Below are 18994 nucleotides of genomic sequence, written 5' to 3' on the forward strand. Positions count from 1 at the left end.
AGACATTATATTTATCTGCCCAACCGTTGGGCGTGTAATGTTCAATATGTGACTTATCTGCCCAACGGTTGGGCGAATAAGGTAAGACATTATATTTATCTGCCCAACCGTTGGGTGTGTAATGTTCAATGTATGACTTATCTGCCCAATGGTTGGGCGTATAGCCTTTGCCTTAAATTTAACATTGAAAACCCAGTTTAATGTATATTTACATTTTACACTCAACAAAAATATAAACGCAACACTTTTGGTTTTGCTCCCATTTTGTATGAGATGAACTCAAAGATCTAAAACTTTTTCCACATACACAATATCACCATTTCCCTCAAATATTGTTCACAAACCAGTCTAAATCTGTGATAGTGAGCACTTCTCCTTTGCTGAGATAATCCATCCCACCTCACAGGTGTGCCATACCAAGATGCTGATTAGACACCATGATTAGTGCACAGGTGTGCCTTAGACTGCCCACAATAAAAGGCCACTCTGAAAGGTGCAGTTTTGTTTTATTGTGGGGGATACCAGTCAGTATCTGGTGTGACCACCATTTGCCTCATGCAGTGCAACACATCTCCTTCGCATCATCCGTGAAGAGAACACCTCTCCAACGTGCCAAATGCCAGCGAATGTGAGCATTTGCCCACTCAAGTCGGTTACAACGACGAACTGGAGCCAGGTCGAGACCCCAATGAGGATGACGAGCATGCAGATGAGCTTCCCTGAGACGGTTTCTGACAGTTTGTGCAGAAATTCTTTGGTTATGCAAACCGATTGTTCCAGCAGCTGTCTGAGTGGCTGGTCTCAGACGATCTTGGAGGTGAACATGCTGGATGTGGAGGTCCTGGGCTGGTGTGGTTACACGTGGTCTGCGGTTGTGAGGCTGGTTGGATGTACTGCCAAATTCTCTGAAACGCCTTTGGAGACGGCTTATGGTAGAGACATGAACATTCAATACACGAGCAACAGCGCTGGTTGACATTCCTGCTGTCAGCATGCCAATTGCACGCTCCCTCAAATCTTGCAACATCTGTGGCATTGTGCTGTGTGATAAAACTGCACCTTTCAGAGTGGCCTTTATTGTGGACAGTCTAAGGCACACCTGTGCACTAATCATGGTGTCTAATCAGCATCTTGATATGGCACACCTGTGAGGTGGGATGGATTATCTCAGCAAAGGAGAAGTGCTCACTATCACAGATTTAGACTGGTTTGTGAACAATATTTGAGGGAAATGGTGATATTGTGTATGTGGAAAAAGTTTTAGATCTTTGAGTTCATCTCATACAAAATGGGAGCAAAACCAAAAGTGTTGCGTTTATATTTTTGTTGAGTGTATCTTAATCAAACATGCCCCAATTACTGTCATATTTGAAAGTGAGGTGCAGACTGGCACTCACTATGGCCTGACGAAGTTTGATTAAGCTTGGATCCAGTTTGTGGATTTTATGGACATTTGAATTTAATGTTGAAAAGCCCATTTGGTGTACATTTTGCATTGTATCTCAATCAAAAGTACCTCAATCACTGTCATTTCTGACAATGAGGTGCAAACTGGCACTGTCAATGAACAGACTAAATTTGATCCGCATCTGATCCGTATTGCAGATTCATTCATTCATCTACTACCGCTTAGTCCAATTAAGGGTCACGGGGGGCTGGAGCCTATCCCAGCAGTCACAGAGAGTGAGGCGGGGTACACCCAGGACAGGACGCCAGTCTGTCGCAGGGCCACAAATAGACAAACAAACACAGACACACCCACACACACACCTACAGACAATTTTTTAAAGATTCCAATCCACCTAACCCGCATGTCTTTGGATGTGGGAGGAAACCGGAGAACCCGGAGGAAACCCACGCAAACACGGGGAGAACATGCAAACTCCACACAGAAAGGCCACGGGAATTGAACCCACAACCTTCTCGCTAACCACTAAGCCACCGTGCTGCCCCGTATTGCAGATTGAATTGATTTATTTGATTTAGATTATTTGATTTTAACATTGAAAAGCCCTTTTGATCTGTATTTTAAGTTATGAAAAGCCACTTCTAATAGGACTTTGACCTTCAAATTTTTTCCAAGGTAAAAATTTGTGGAATTGGAAACTTGTGTTGGTGGAGCTTTGTGCTCGGTGCGCTCTGTGCCTGCTTACAACGGTTGATCGAACTGGCGGACGTGCTCCGAACAGGTAATATAACCTGCTCACGAGTGTGTGGTGAAGTGATCGGCGCCTGTAGCACCTGTGCGTGCTTAAAACAGATGATTGAATGTGTGTTGAAACTCAGTGCGTAGCGCCTGTGCGAACAGCTGATTGAACTGGCTGAACGAGCCACTGCGTGTGCATGAGCCGGTCTACGGCAGAGATGCACCTGTTTATGCACTTCAGTAATCCACTAATCAGAAAACATGGTTGCATTCTTTCAATTCATAGTTTGGATTTCCTTCAGAATCCAGAGAACAGAAGCAGCAGGTCCTGAAAAAAAGAGCAAAGCAAAGTCTCTGCTCTGCTCTGTTTTCAAGACCTGAGACAGTGCGCTCTCTCTGTCTCTCTCTGTCTCTCTCGCATGCTGAAACAAGAAGCATGATGTTTAAGTATCTTTGTGAGTTTAAATGGCAATATTTTCTACTTTTTTGGTGGGGGGGACACACAACGGACTCTGAACTTTCTGATCTGATGTTACGAGCCCTGCGGAGACAGCAGTGTGTCCCACTGTATATCTGGAAACGTGAGTGCCGTTTGCTTTTCATGAACCATTTTGAGAACGGAGCGCAATTCCACGATGCCAAAAAACAAAACAAAAAGGAGGCAGGAGTGGACTGTGAGAGGCAGAAAAATAGCGGCGAGGACTGCATACGTGGCAGTAAGCATACTGTTAGCAAACATATGCAACTGTAAGCAAGACTAGGAACGCAATCATGTGCCATCACAAACCAGCCTACACAGGGACTATGCCAAATGTGTGCACAATTTTACAGCCTACTCCATGCGCATCACTACACAACTGTAGGCAAGCCCGGTGTGAAAGGGACTTAAAAAAGTTTTATCTGTATTTTTTTACATCATGTTGCCCTCAGAAAGAGAGTTTAGGTGCATTTGGCTGGAAAAAAGTGTTAGTTGTTAACGCATCACAGATCAGCTGTGCTTAGTGAAGACACACAGAGCGCCTCAGAGTTATAAATAAAGGGGGAATGTCTTTGTAAAGCTCAGTGCAGGTGTACTGTTGTCACCGCGCTTTGAGAGATGACAACTGCTTTTTGTTGTTTTTCAACTCGCAGCTCACTGAACAAGCTCGCAGCTCAATGAAAGTGGGCAAAGCGGACAGTTCAGTCGAACCCCGACCCCCTGCCATGGACCAAGTTTAATGCTGCGATTGAATGGCAATGCAAAAATAATAGTAATGCACAGTGACTTGGAGTAGTAAGTTTAATCTGATTACTGATTTGGTAAGATTAACGTGTTAGATTACTTGTTACTGAAAAAAGCGGTCAGATTAAAGTAACGCATTATGTGTTTCCGGCATCACTGATCCCAGGATACTAACCATAGGCCTTATGAGATAATAAAGATGATTAAAAAAGACATCACACACACAAAACACACCTGTGACAATCAGTTCAATCAGGTCCAAAGGTTTTCAACAATCCAAGATAAGTGATACAAGGTTTCCACAGTTTTAGAAACCCATCAGCCAGCCTAAACGTAAAAAAATGACATCTTCATCTATAAAGAAATGGGTGGGTGACGTGGAGCTTCCTGTTACACTTTTTGTTCACACACTGTCAAAATTGAACCCCAAAATGCAGACAGCAAAACAAAGGAGGTACAACCCCAATCCAATTAAGTTGGGACGTTGTGTAAAATGTAAATAAAAACAGAATACAATGATTTGCAAATCCTCCAATATCCAACCTATATTCAATTGAATACACCACAAAGACAAGATATTTAATATCCAAACTGATATACTTTTTTGTTTTTGTGCAAATATTTGCTCATTTTGAAATGGATGCCTGCAACACGTTTCAAAAAAGTTGGGACAGTGGAAACAAAAGACTGGGAAAGTTGATAAATGCTCAAAGAACACCTGTTTGGAACATTCCATAGGTGAACGGGTTAATTGGAAACAGCTGAGGGTATAAAAGGAGCATTCCCAAAAGGCTCACCCGTACACAAGCAAAGATGGGGCGAGTCCAACAGTTTAAATAGTCCAACAGTTTAAGAACAATGTTTCTCAACATTCAATTGCAAGGAATTTAGGGATTCCATCATCTACAGTCCATAATATAACCAGAAGATTCAGAGAATCTGAAGAACTTTCTACACTTACGCGGCAAAGCAATATATGCTTTTATGTATTCCCACGTGAGGACAACAAGCAGACACTTGCACGTCACGATGGACAGTTGTAAGGTCATGTCCTTCAGAACACGGTATGTGTTCTACAGCTGTGACGTCCAGGATCAGAGATCTCAATAGATGCTGTTGTTGGCGGCCATTCCCCCCTATGTGTTTAGCGCACAGACCAAAGTGTCACTCTCTGTCTCTGTGTTATGTGTTCATTCATTTTAGTTATTTGGCACGTAATTGTGTATGTAGTTACTGTAGTACTTATTTATATAGCTGTCCTGGCTGTGGTCTCTGTGTTTTTAATGTGACATGTCGTGTGCACTGAGCCATCATTTGCAGCTCTCAGTGAGTCTCTGGCCGGTGATCATCTGACAGGCGCCTCACCGTGCTATGAGCACTCAGACGTGGCTGGCCGCTCCCCATCTGTGCATACATATCAGCATTTCATGCAAGTGTGCTCCCTTGGGGGGGCACGAAACACACCACTCCACGTGTTGGGCGGTGTTGGATGTTTGTGTGTGTCATCTGGTATTTGGCCGACACCTGCCGCAAGAGGGATAGAATGGGCTCTCACAGGGCACTCTCTGTCTTTCGGCCACTGGTGTGTGCGAATAGTTGTAGCGACAGGTGTACGAGGCATTAGAGGCGGCTTTGATGTTTCACAAATGGCATGCAATTCCTCCTTTGTGCGCTAGTTGGCTTCAGTCGTGTTATGTGTGAAGGGGCCTTAAGGCTTGGAGAGTGGTAGATAAGCATGACTGATCACTGAGCTTCTAACTGACACCAAGTTGTATGAGGATCTTTTAATCAGTAAACATTTTTTGAATGTTAGCTACCTAGTAATAAATCATCAAATTAGGTACAAACAGATCTCCACTGAGCCAACATTTTTGTAAAAATGATTTGCAAACTCTTTGAGTTTTGCCCTCCCATATAATTGAGGAAATAACTTTATCGATATATTTTAAAAAAGAAAAAGGTTTTGGCTTACCCAAAACGTTTTTTAAATCTAATCTAAATCTTTTTTAAATCTTTATAACAGAGGAATACATGCCAAAGTATGAAAGTCAGCTCTTTCTGGATTTCAGTTGATGCTCCGGATACACAAACACAGAGGCCACTTGCCTTTTATTATATGGAATGGAAAGAATATTTGCTAGAAGATAGCATGTTCTATCTTTCAACTCAGGCAAATATTCTTACCATTGCTTTCATAAACATTCATTATTTGTGTATTAACATTTAACTTGTAATGAATTATGTTTGAGTACATAAACTTGGAAAAAAAGACGCAATCAATGAGAATTAGTAGTAATCAACCTTTCCACATCCATTGTGGCTCATCTGAGGTACCTTTGTGCAAATTGTGCCATCTTGTCAAAATTTATCACACAAGCTGCTTATAGTAACAAATTAGACATAATTGTTCACGTCCACTTAAGGTCAACAGTTTGGCACCTCTGATTTAAAACATTTTTAGTTTTGTTATTGTTTTTTTTTTCCATCTGCAAGGTGTTTGCACAAGACAAATTCATGCTGTGTGCATAAGATCAGTATCCAGCAGACTAAAAGGGATTAAATGTCTCGTAGCAGCTGATGAGCTGGAGTTGTTATTCAGGCTTTAACACTATAATGAGATGCTAAGCTGATTTATAAGTAGAATATATCATGCAGAGGGTTCTATGTCTTTTTTTATGACTTAAAAACATCCCCTATGATTCATTCAGCACCCAGCCCACTAACCGCTTCTACAGTAGAAGCTGCTTTTCTCCTTATGCATGCGGTGCCAGCTGAGTAACCTTGACAGCTTTATGGGGCTCCTCAGAGACCCCTCCTCCAGTCGTGAGTGAAATATTAACGCTCCTCATCTCCTCGGCCCAGTGTAATTAACCCATACTAGTTAGGTTCATGTCCTGCTTTCTGTCAATCTGGGACACTTATCTGAGGTACGATGGAACTCGCAGTGTGTGTCTTGTTGCACACTCTTGATCAACGGCGTGTGACAGCAGCCTTTCATAATTTATAGCAACTGCCTGCTTCTGTGTCATATTATGTTTCAGGGTTAAAATGCATCAGAACACCAAGGCGAGGTCTGATCTGTGCGCATGTGTTTTGTGTGTCCGTGCGTCTCTGCTGGTGTATGTGTGGCGTGCACGCATGAGTGCGGGTGTGTGTTCTCACCTTCTCCCCCCCAGCTCAAGTTTGACAGCGATGGAGTGTGTGTGTGCTGCGAGCTGCAGCAGCAGAGTTCCAGCTGCAACAACCTGGGAGAGACACTGAAACTTAATCCGCTGAGGGACTGCAACACCATTCGTCTGCGCCTCAAGGTGGGTGTGTGTGTGTGTGTGTGTGTGTGTGTGTGTGTGTGTGTGTGTGTGTGTGTGTGTGTGTGTGTGTGTGTGTGTGTGTGTGTGTGTGTGTGTGTGTACTGCAACTTCAAAACACACAGAGGACTGAAGCAATACGTGGACGCTAGACTGGGCTGCAGATAAACTGGATTAGATTCTTAAATCCAGTCTGAGTTGTTAGGACCTGTCTGCACTCTTATGTGGTTTGTGTGCACGGGCACTGACACAGCAAATTTTGCAGCATTAAATTAACACTGCAGAGAGCGCATGTGATCCCATTCAAAATGGTGTTAAATCACCTCCATCACAGTGTAAGTTAACTGTAGTCGTGTTGATCAGCTTGATTTCAGACTGCATTTCCAGATTGGTGGCAGTCAAGTCCAATATAAGCAACACCTATCAGAGTTTAGTCCCAAACATTTTACAGAAAATGCAAACAACAAGATTTATTCAATTCACTTATACAGCAACAGTGAGGCCTAACCTTACCCACCCCCTGGGCAAGCTCATTGGCAACAGCGGTCATGAAAAAGTCCCTCGGGTGTAATTTTAGGAAGAAATCTCAAGCAAACTAGACTCAGAGGGACATAAATGTCAAACATGCAAAGACAAAAATGTTGGCGCGAACAAACCAAATACATATAGAGCAGAGCAGAGTCCCAGCAAAAGGTATATACTGTAACTGGTGAGTTGGTGTTGAAAGTAATTCAGTCATAGCTAGAACATTCTCCAGAATTAATTTCATAGAATCTTCATGAAGTCCTCAGCACACTCTGGAGTTCCACAGTTCCCTGTAGATCTCACATGTCCCGGTCGTGGAATAATCTCATAGGATCAAATGGATGGCTGATGGATTAACAGAAGGAGCTATCAAGACCAAACTTCAGTGAGATTTGGCTTTTTTTTTTTTTTTTTTTTTTTGTGAATGAACATACCTGCATTGAAAGTTTTTATGAATTTTGGAAATTAAATTATGGGCAGTATTTCACTGGTGTGAACATGTGTCTTCTTGTAATGGCACCTTCACACATAGCATGAAGTTGAGTGAATGAGGCCGAAACCGGCCAAAAAATGCTGAAAAACCGAATTGGCAAACCTCGAAAAATTCTGCCACTGTTGGGAGGGACAGACAGTTGGACAGCTGTACAATCCTGCGGCAGTGGTTTTGTGCACACTCGTGTCGACATGCACGAACACAGTGCGACCACGAGTGAGAGGTGTGATTCCACATGGCTTATACAGCAGCAGCAGCAATTAATTGTTGGACAAATGTACAGAAATCAACGAAAATGTGTAAGGACCAAATAATGAGGGAGCACAGAACATTAAATGTAAGACAGTCATGTTACTGGCAGTGGTGGGCAGAGTTCTGATAATCCGCTAACCGATAATTATTGAAGATAATGTTTTCATTATCAGATTATCTTTTTAGATAACTTTAAAAACCATTATCGGACTAATTATCTTGCGATACATTTTTGTCCGATAATTTTTAGACCGATAACGTGGTAAATAAAGCTGAACAGCTACAAATATTTATAAAACTTAAAATCAGTTGAGCACCTACCTGTTAAATGTTTCGTAGCTGATGTGTAGTTCTATCCTCTACAAAACAGAGAAGAGCTGCTTTAAGAAGAAACCGCTCTATCCTCTGTAGACAAAGAAAACTGGTCCCCCCAAAAAATAAAAACTAATTTCTCTTAACCCCATACTGGTACGTGGGCAATATCACCCAAGTCATCCAGAGGCATACATTTTTAACTTATGGTTCAACTTTTAACCAAACTAATGTCGGACAAGTTATTTAAATTAATGTCATATCTGAAGTTTTATAAAGTGAAAATATCAGATATATGTTTTAGTTTTAAAGAAATGCGCTAATTTTTAAGGTTTTAGGGTGGATATATGCTGTGCCCAGCAGTGCATTATGGGTAGGATCGGGTAATCTCAGTACGTTCATGACATGAGAAATGCATTTGAAACACTCTGATCAGGCTCTATGGACAGCAGCATTAAACTCTAGTGCCTAAAACTCTCATGAATATATTCTCTGGGTTTATAGACATTGTTATTGTGTCTGCGTTTATTAAATTCCACGCATCTTAAATGTAGCAGACACGGATTATCTGGAATTTTGTTTTGGCAAGTTTTCAAGGTCTGTACTGCCATCTACTGGCCAGTAGTGTTCATTCGCTCTATTGACGTATCCCATAATCCCTTGCATGCCAGAGAGTCACTGCAGTCAACAACATATAGAGAATCAACACGATGACAGTTGTAAATTAATATTATACTACAAAAATGTATTTTTTATGCTTTTCGTCACATTAATAAGAGACTGCATGCATGATACCCTGAAAACTTGCTAAAACAATTATAACAAATAATCCGTGTCTGTTACATTTAATCTGCGTGGAATTTAATAAACGCAAACCGAATTTCAGACATATTATATATATATTAGTCTGGAACAAAGAGGACAAACAGTGCTGTAAAGAACAATAATCAAGATGTTAAAGAGCAAACTTCACTTTTCCTCAGAACGACATGAACAGGAAGTAAGCGTAGCTCACAGCAGCTCGCATTGAAAATAACAGAGAGACAGCCTGTGATTCTCCCATGTTTACATTAAAATAAACACAATAACATCTATAAACCCAGAGAATATATTCACAAGAGTTTTAGGCACAATATAAAAATAGTTTTATGTTGCAATGTTAATGGTGTTGTCTCTGTGCAGCGGACGGTTAAAGTGCAGCGTGATCAGAGCGTCTGAATGCAGTTCTCAATGTTACTGAGATCTCGCAGCGCGGCGACTTCTCCGAGGTTCTGTGGGATTTGAAACGTCAATAGGGCAAATAGCCAACACTTATGTGTCAAGACAATATTGAGTGCACGTTTTACAATATAATAAAACGTGCGCACAACATCATAAAACGTGCGCACATTCTGTCCACATGCAAAACATTTTGCAATGACACTTCCAGGGCTCCGTAAAAATGCCACTTTTTACAAATAAAAATTTGAATATTTTACAAAAGCACATTTATCTGTAAACACTAACACACGACACACGTCACATTAACGTGTTGGTTTACATAATGAATGACTGAACCAATCAGTGTTTAGCAGAGGCACATTTTACCCAGAATCCTTTGCGATCTGTCTGTATTTGTTACAAAACCTCAGAATTAGTGCATTATTCAACATTAAAAGATATATGTTATATTTTAACTTTGTACAAATGACAGAATTGGCATTAATGGAGTTATTCTATCGGTAGTAATGTTATTTATAAATCAAAACCATAAGTCAGCAGTGCTTTATTTTCCAAGACCTCCGCCTGACCGGAGCATTGTGATTGGTAGAGAGCTGGCTTTATGGCAGCAGGGGGCAGGATGTTCAAAGACAGAAGTGTGGGCTCATTGTTTGGGTTTGTTGTCCCTTTGGATGCCACCAGAAGCGATCGTGGTGTTAAAACTCAAATTCAGTTTATTAGTAGTTGCAAATGTACCAGAGTCAATACTGGAATTTATTGGTTATCTGTAACTTCCGATACATTTTTGGGTGGTTTATTGGTTTATCTTTATCAAAGATAACTTTTCAGTTATCTGATTATCTGTTATTGAAGTTAATTTTTTAGTTATCTGTGCCCACCACTAATTACTGGTAATGATGTGTAATTGATGCCTGATGACTTGACGGTTTGTTTTGGAAATGATGAAACAAATGGATTTTGTCTATTAGAATATTTAATTCCTGTTATAAAGAGCAGACAATGTAAGAATTATCATTCTTCTGTTCCTTTATGTCCATCAACCATGGCCGTGGACATAATCAAGGAATTATTGAACTGATATAAATGAATTGATGTGCTCATATCATGAACACATCAGCCAGCTCTGTGCATCCAGCAAGCCAAAGGACACTACATCGTGGACTATAACTCACGTGGTGGACGTGACATTTGGCTTACCAGCTGACCCTTCACATGATCAGACGGATATTTTCACATGGGGCAGCCTGGCTGATGGTGTCTGTAGTGCGCACGGAGGCGCAGCTGAATGTATTCCAAAGGTGATGTGTGTTTTTATTTTTTACCATGTCGAGAGAGCCCAAGGCCATGGTCAGCTTTCTCCTTGCTTGATTTTGAATGACATCCAACCCATTACGTGATTACATGCTAACCGCGGTCCCCTGACAAGCTCATTACTGTAGTGGGTGTGAAAATGTCACTTACAAATTGCAGGGCCATTCGCACAGGCAGCTCGAAAGTGGTCGTCTGCGCTCTCCTTTCATGCTGGCTGCTAAATCCTTCCGAGAGTTGGTTGAATGGGCATTCGCCTGCCATTCACTGTCATTCGGCCGCTGGTGTGAAGGCTGTTTCAATTGCGCCATTTGGCCAGGGTTCAACGTGGCCGATGATTTCGTGCAGCTCCTTGGCCGCAGCACAATATGTCCAACTTGCGAGCACGAGCAGATGGTAGTGCAACCTCATCTTGCCCACCATTCGAATGGGTTTCCAGCATGAGTGACACATGAATGTAGAGTGCATGTACTGTGCCCAAATGGATGTGGCGACTGCTGTACAAGGTGTTCAAGTGCAGCTCTGATTTTTCACAAGTGCCATTTGAATCCCCCTTCATGTGCCATAAGAAAAACATCTGCAACCAGGGAAATTGCCACCAAATTCCCATGAGATTTAACAAGATCTTGTCTGTCCAACCAGGAAGTGTTCAACATTTGACGTTTCCTGCTTCACTGTGGACTCAAAATTTGGCACTTCCTGTTTGGGACTCAGTGTACCATGAGCGCGTTTGCTCATATAATCTGTTTAATTGACTATTTTAGCATTGTGGTTTCACAGTCTTTAGTCCTCCTGACATTTCCTTTCAGCCATTAATGTTGAAACTGATCTTTATCTTTTCTGTCTCATCTTGGTAACATCCCAACAAGCATGGAACATTGTGTGATATCGCCAGCCATGATCCTTTGTCAGAATATGGTTGTTATTAGGTTGAAGTCAATTGGCTAATGTGAAACCAACCATTAGGCACATGTAGTTCCAATAACATCCCTCCTCCACTCTCCGTGTGCATTTGTTTTTACAAAATCCATGGAACCATGTCAAGAAAGCAACAATACAGAAATACACAGTGTTTAGCTCAGGTGGCTCTCTCTTTCTCTCTGTTTCTCACTCTCTATCTCTCCACCTGTCTTGCATCCATGATCACTCTCTCTCTCTGTCTCCCTTGCTCTGCCCCCCCCATCTCTCCACATGCGTGAACTCTGTCTCTACTTATTTCTCTGTTTCACTCTCTCTGTCAGGATGTTAACGATCAATGAGCAAATATAACGTCATGCTTTGACGGTGAACTCGGCTCCAAAGCTTCCCCTAGCATCAGGAAAGCAGGTCTGCATCTGTTTTTCACACTTCTTTATCTTTCAGCTCAGCTATTTCAAGAAAGCCCGACTGATAAGTTAATAATGGTGATGAAGAGATGATGCTTCTTGAAGCCTCTCTGCAAGTTGTGTTGACAAACCGTTCATTTCTCGAGGCTTTGAATGCACGCTAGAGACCCCTACTGGCAAATAATATGATACAACAAAAAAATACAAGACTGAGACCCAATCCAAAATGCATTGTGTTGTCTGTGTATTGACACAAATATACACATATTTGAGAATACAAATGATTCTCATTGACTGATATGTTCTTGCCTTTGTCATAATGAAAATATGAAATTTATCCATCCATCCATTTTCTATACATGCTGACTGTACTCCAGTTAAGGGTCACGGGGGGTGGGGGGGTGTAGCCTATCCCAGCAGTCATAGGACGTGAGGCGGGATACATCCTGGACAGAACACCAGTCTGTCACAGGGCCACATATAGACAAACAAACACATTGACACCCGCATGCATACCTAAGGACAATTTAAAGTTTACAATTCATCTAACGTGCATGTCTTTGAACCCACACAAACACGGGGAGAACATGCCAACTCCACACAGAAAGGTGTGTGTGTGTGTGTATATATATATATATATATATATATACACAGATGGACAAATGTTATCATGGCTTTCATGCCTATGATGAGTATTTGTGAACTTATAACCACAACTCTATTTTAAACATTTAATTCTTGCTCGATCCATGGGATTTCAGCAAACTGTTGAATAACTATGGTGCATTCTATCAGTGGAACGCTCAAAGAACTGTACGTTCCTCTGGCAGAACACACTGTAATTATTCACCAGTTTGGTAGAATGCCTTTGACAGAACAGGGATTAAATGTCCGAAATAGGATTCAAAGGATTCAAAAGAATTTTATTGTCATATGCACAGAAGAACATGTTCCCTGCACAATGAAATGTGTCTACTGCATTTAACCCATCCTAATTGCCAGTAGGAGCAGAATTCGCCATTAGGCGCCTGGGGACCAGCTCCAGATGTACATCCCTGCCTTGGTCAACAGCAGGGCTGAGCAAACCAAGACCGACCCATAACAAACGACACACACATGACACACAACACACATAGGCCGGCCCGGTACATAAACATATATTGAAAAGTAAAACATGAGGGAAAAGGAGAAAAAAAAAACCCCTCATAGCCGCTGCGTTACACAGCAGCAATGAGGAAAAAAATCCCCATCAGCACAGAAAAACAATAATCACACAGACAAAACAAGGACACAGGACGACAACTGAGATTTGAAGGTCCAGTTTATCAGAACACTCCGAAGGCAGCCTATTTGGTGCCGTCAAAGGCCTTTTCCGACAATCCTGGAGGGGGAGGGGCTCAGCCCTGAGCAGTCCACTGTCCACAGTCAATATCAGAGCTGGAGAAGCTGAGGGGAGGGGGGATGACCAGGGAGCGAGGCTTAAGTGTTTGATCTTCTGAGGAGGTTTTTATCACAGCGACCTTGAAGTGCAGCTGTGTTGGGGAGGCCAAATGAATAACCAGATTAGCAGACGCCTGAAAGATTCCACAGTTTTGAGAACAGAGTGGCTCTCAATGCATCTGAATGTAGAATGTGGTCTTCACAGACGGTCAAAGCGGGTTTCCAGAGCTGCAATCCTACCCGAAATGTTTTCCAGCGTGCAGTTAACACCCGCCGACTGCGCAGCCACTGCCTTCCCAATCGAATCAATCATGTAGGGCAGCCTGGAAGGCCCAGTCAAAGCTGCTTCCACTTTCTTGATTTTCCGGTAAACCAGCGCCATGCACGCTCCACACAGCAGAAAGCCGGTCACCACCAAGCTGAATATATACACATCTTCGACGTCCTCCACAGAAAGCATGTAAAGGCACATGACCTGCCATCTCCTCCATGAGTCCATCACGTAACCCATCACATGCGTCCCGGCAGGACAGGTCGGGTCCTCCGCCCCCTAATGTCTTGTAGAAAAAATAGTGTCAGTTGCGTTCAGAGACCACTTTAACAGATCCATTTTTGTCGTTTTCCAGAAGAGCAAAGCTGCAGCCTCACAGACAACATGCCACAGAAGCAGGAAAGATAAGGAGGGAGGGAGAAGAGAAAAGTGCATCCGTCTCGGCCGAGTGCAAGCTGGCAAAAAAAAAGAAATAGGAGATTATTTTGCTGTCTTTTTTAATTACCAGTGCGTGAACACATTCAACTATGTGTGAAAGTTCATGCACATAGCACATAACACGTGCATGGCTGCAACTGGTTTTAATTTCATTTTGCATTTACAGACATTAACACGCAAAATCCTCGGTTTCCTGCTGGTGTCTGTCATGTTACTACCCGCAAGCATTTGTGTAGTATATAGGCAAAACTTTCTTATGCGTGGGATATGTGTTCATTTTGCTGACTTATTTGGAATACATCCAATGCAACCATTTTGATGGAGGCAAGTGGGTGGCACTGGCTCGGACACTAGATCTGATTCCAACATCATCCTGACATCAGGCTGATGTTGGAATCTTTGTTGTGATATATAACCCCTTTGATAGCAGTCAGAAAATGCAAAACATTGTACGAGTTCAGAGTAGAATGGCAACAACGTGTCTTTTCCCAAAGATGCAGAAGCTTTTAGTATGCAATATGTATGTAGCCTGGATTGGCTCTGGTGTACAAGTACATGATCTGTGTAGATGATCTTAACTCATAGTGTCTGGCAGTATGATATACAGTATGGGCTACTGTGTCTTTATTGGATAACGACAATCATATCCATTTATTTTATGTCCCTTGATTATAAAACATTGCTAACCAAATAAAAGAGGTCTTAGGATGAAGCATGCTTCTGACAAGAGGAAAGATCACACAGCATTTGTCACTGCAATCATCGCTCATTAAAGACAGATGGGAATTGGTGCAATTAGCCTTTATTAAGTGTCAAAGTAGTCAGATATGAGTTATTTCAGAGAACAGCCTGTTTTATTTCAGCGCCCACAATCCAGAGATGTTTCAGATGGCTGTTTGACTCCTGCTGGATCCTGATGATACAGTTTCAGCTATCGAAAAACAAACTGAGCATGGTATCATTAATTAATAGAGCTTCAAATTTCATTTAATGCTTTCTTTTTTTCCAAAAAATATCATTACAATCCACTGTGTGTGCCATTCACCTTTGCAGGCACATTTAATTTGCGTGAATCATTTTTTTCTTCTACTCTCATCGGTTTGGAAGGCGCACTGAGATCATTTGTGATTTCCTGTAAGAGGGCAGACATGTAACCGTGTCTGTGTAACTCACTGGCTGGCTTGGGGCAAGGAATCTTAGAGGTTAAATATATGGTGAGCAAGCATGTGAAACAATTTGTACAGAGGTGTTATTACCAGCCGGGCAGGATTTATTATGTCGCTATATATGTGCCATAGTCACTGGGGAAATCAGAGAAATGCACCTTCTCACATCTACAAGGCAAAAGGAGGCGTAGCCATCCGTGAAAACAACACCTGCAAAATGTTTGTTGTCTGCCAATGACAATTTTAGGGAAAGTTCATCATTTTCCACAATAAAGCACCAATACTCACAACTACAACAAATACACAACTAAAACAAAAATATATACAGTACCAGTTAATGGTTTGGACACACTTTCTCATGTATATGGTGCAGTCATGCAAATTATTCTAAAAGGTCAGATTGGAGCTCTGTGACTTCTGTGGCTACATGCACGTTACAGTGGGAATACAATGTATGCAGTCCAGAGTTGATATTTGACATCTCTGCTTTGACCTTGTCAGTCTGATGTCAGTCACTGATGACCTATGTGTGGCTGACTGTCACTCTGCCACTGATGGGTCTCTCTGGTTGACCCGGTTTATTCTGCAGAGACAACGTGATAAAACAGAAGATGGCCAATACAATAAGCAAATATTTTACTACATGTGTTACGACATGTATTTGTTCCTACGACACTGGTTACGCGGCCCTGGCCTGATGCAGAGCACCCTGTTTCAACTGTATTACTTTGTCACTCTACGTGGGCCCCCTGGCCCATACTCTGAATTATTAAGATAAGATCAAATAAACTTTATTGATCTCACAGAGGAGAAATTCACATGTTACATCAGCTCTTAAAAAAACACACAAGATGGGTGGAAGTAGAGGAAAATGTTCATCAAACAGCGTGTGCAAGGATAAGCAATAATAATAATACTTGTAACAGTACAAGACATACGAAAATGAGGTAGAAATAGAATATACGAGGTCTATTAGAAAAGAACCGACCTTTTTATTTTTTTTTTAAACTATATGGATTTGAATCACGTGCGATTACGTCAGACAAGCTTGAACCCTCGTGCGCATGCGTGAGTTTTTTCACGCCTGTCGGTTGCGTCATTCACCTGTGGGCAGGGCTTTGAGTGAGCGACTGGTCCACCCCCCCCTCGTCGGAATTCCTTTGTCTGACTTCTTCCTGAGAGACTGGCGCTTTGCTTGATCAAACTTTTTTTGTTGTTGTTGATAACCATTCGTAAGATTCAGGTGGTTTTCGATGACTTTCAGTCGAGTGAGTATCCGAGAAATTGTTTAACAGCTGGGCATGTTCAAACTTGTCCTGTAATGCTTCCAACGGAGGTGTTTTGCTGTGGCGCCGCGCCATGAGCAGCTGGGTGCCGATGCGTGAATCCGTCCGCATGGTCTTTCATTACAAAATCTCCTTTAACAGTGGAATGTCCAGATAAACTGCTGATCCCGACCTTTTCTGAAACTTCTCTGTTCTCTCACGACGTCCTGGGTCAACAGAGGCTTAAATTTGTAAGTTTTCAGCTCGAAACAGGCTGACGATGGCGGCTCGGGGCGCGGTGCGCCGTCCGGCTCCGTGGGCAGTCCTTAAAGCGACAGTAACACTCCATAATCTGTCATCAACTGTTAAATTTTTCACCGAAAACCGTCTGAATTTCTCGAATGGTGTCCACTTGGATGTGCCTTACAGTTTTCAGAAAAAATTTTGATCAAGCAAAGCGCCAATCTCTCAGAAGAAGTCAAAGGAATTCCGACGAGGGGGTGGACCAGTGCTCACTCAAAGCCTGCCCACAGCAAAATGACACAACCGGACAGGCGTGAAAAAACTCCGCATGTGCACGAGGGTTCAAGCTTGTCTGATGCAATCACACGTGATTCAAATCCATATAGTTTTTGAAAAAATAAAAAGGTCGGTTTCTTTTCTAGTAGACCTCGTGTATAAATATATATATATATATACACACACACACATACGCATACACACATGCACACACATACCTATAGACATACACATATACATATGCATATCTATATGTACATACATATATAGTACATATAGTGCATTAGATGCATTTGGTGAGTTTATCTCTTCTAACTTGTCAACGAGTGCAGATAACATTCTGATTATTGGTGACTTCAACATTCATATAAATAAGCCTTCTGATCCCCTCTGCAAATCATTTATGGAAATTGTGGATGCATTAGGATTTCAGCAATGCATTCAGGACTGAAACGCACATTAGTGGAAATACCCTGTATTTGGTTCTCACACGTGGTATTGCTTTCAAATATTGACATCATGCCTCTTGCAATCGGTGGTCCCTGATTACTCACTTATTAGGTTTAAAGTTTCACTGCCGTGTTGGTAGAACAACCTTATCACTGCCAGCAGCAACGCATCAACTCGTCAACTACGACTGAACTCGAAGCTAGACTGCCTGACATCTTAGCTTCACATTTGGAAAATGCCCAATCAGTAGACAGTCTTGTGGACAGTATAAACTCAGCACTCAAAATTACACTCGGCATGATTGCGCCACCTGTATTAAAACCACATCCCCACAAAACACAGTCACCTTGGTTCAGTGATTACTTGCGTGACCTAAGCATAAGGCTAGAGGTCTAGAACGGAAATGGCGTAGTTCAAAATTAGAAGTATGCCACCTCACGTGGCATGACGCTGTCTTAATAAGCATGCACTACTGGCTACAAAGCGGACCTATTACTCTGATTTGATCAACAAAAACAAGCATAACTCAAAGTTCTTGTCTGACACGGTGGCAACACTTAAACATGGACAATCACCCATGAGTCACCCTCCTTTTACAGCACAAGATTTCTTGGATTACTTCAAGAAGAAAATAGAAGACATTAGGATAAACATATCCCAGCATGCCTTAACCCAGCCACTACACCATAGTACAGTATTGAGGTGGGTTCCATTACTGAGGTACTACCTGGATTTACAGAATTTGATAGTATCTCACTAGGCGTGCTGATGAAACCTGCTTATTTGATCCTGTGTCAACAAACCTGTTGAAGGACCTGTGGCCCACTCTTGGGCCGACTGTGCTGGAAATTATTCATCTTTCTTTAACTTCTGGATATGTTCCTAAATGTTTCAAATCTGCAGTAATTAAACCATTACTTAAGAAATCTAATCTTGACCCTAGTGTATTGAAAAACTATCGGCCAATATCAAATCTATCATTTTTCTCTAAAATTCTGGAACGGGTGGTTTCACAGCAGCCCGTGGACCACCTTACTGAGAATAATCTTTTTTAACCACTGCAGTCTGCTTTTAGAAAATATTCCACAGAGACGGCTCTCACTAAAGTGGTGAATGATCTTCTGCTTGCAATGGATTCAGACACCACTACGGTTCTGGTGCTGTTATATCTTAGTGCTACGTTTGATATCGTGGATCATCATATTCTACTCGATAGGCTGGAGAATCATTTTGGGATTGCTGGGAATGCCTTTGCATGGTTGACATCATACTGACAGTCGTTCTCACTGTGTTCTGTACAACAAAACTTCTAACCTTAGTGACATGAAATTTGGAG

At 41.9% G+C, this 18994-nt stretch overlaps 1 protein-coding gene across 2 annotated transcripts in view; it reads left to right on the forward strand.

Moving 5' to 3' along the window:
- The window catches only part of fam189a1 (family with sequence similarity 189 member A1), a 347606-nt gene that overhangs the window by 283714 nt on the left and 44898 nt on the right, over positions 1-18994 (forward strand). For both annotated transcript variants that reach the window (XM_034191627.1, XM_034191634.1), the window contains exon 4: positions 6545-6676. In XM_034191627.1, coding sequence (XP_034047518.1) covers positions 6545-6676 — 132 coding nt within the window. The remainder of the gene's footprint in view (positions 1-6544; positions 6677-18994) is intronic.

The sequence above is a fragment of the Thalassophryne amazonica genome, chromosome 2 (assembly GCF_902500255.1).
Source record: "Thalassophryne amazonica chromosome 2, fThaAma1.1, whole genome shotgun sequence".
Classification (NCBI taxonomy): Eukaryota; Metazoa; Chordata; class Actinopteri; order Batrachoidiformes; family Batrachoididae; genus Thalassophryne; species Thalassophryne amazonica.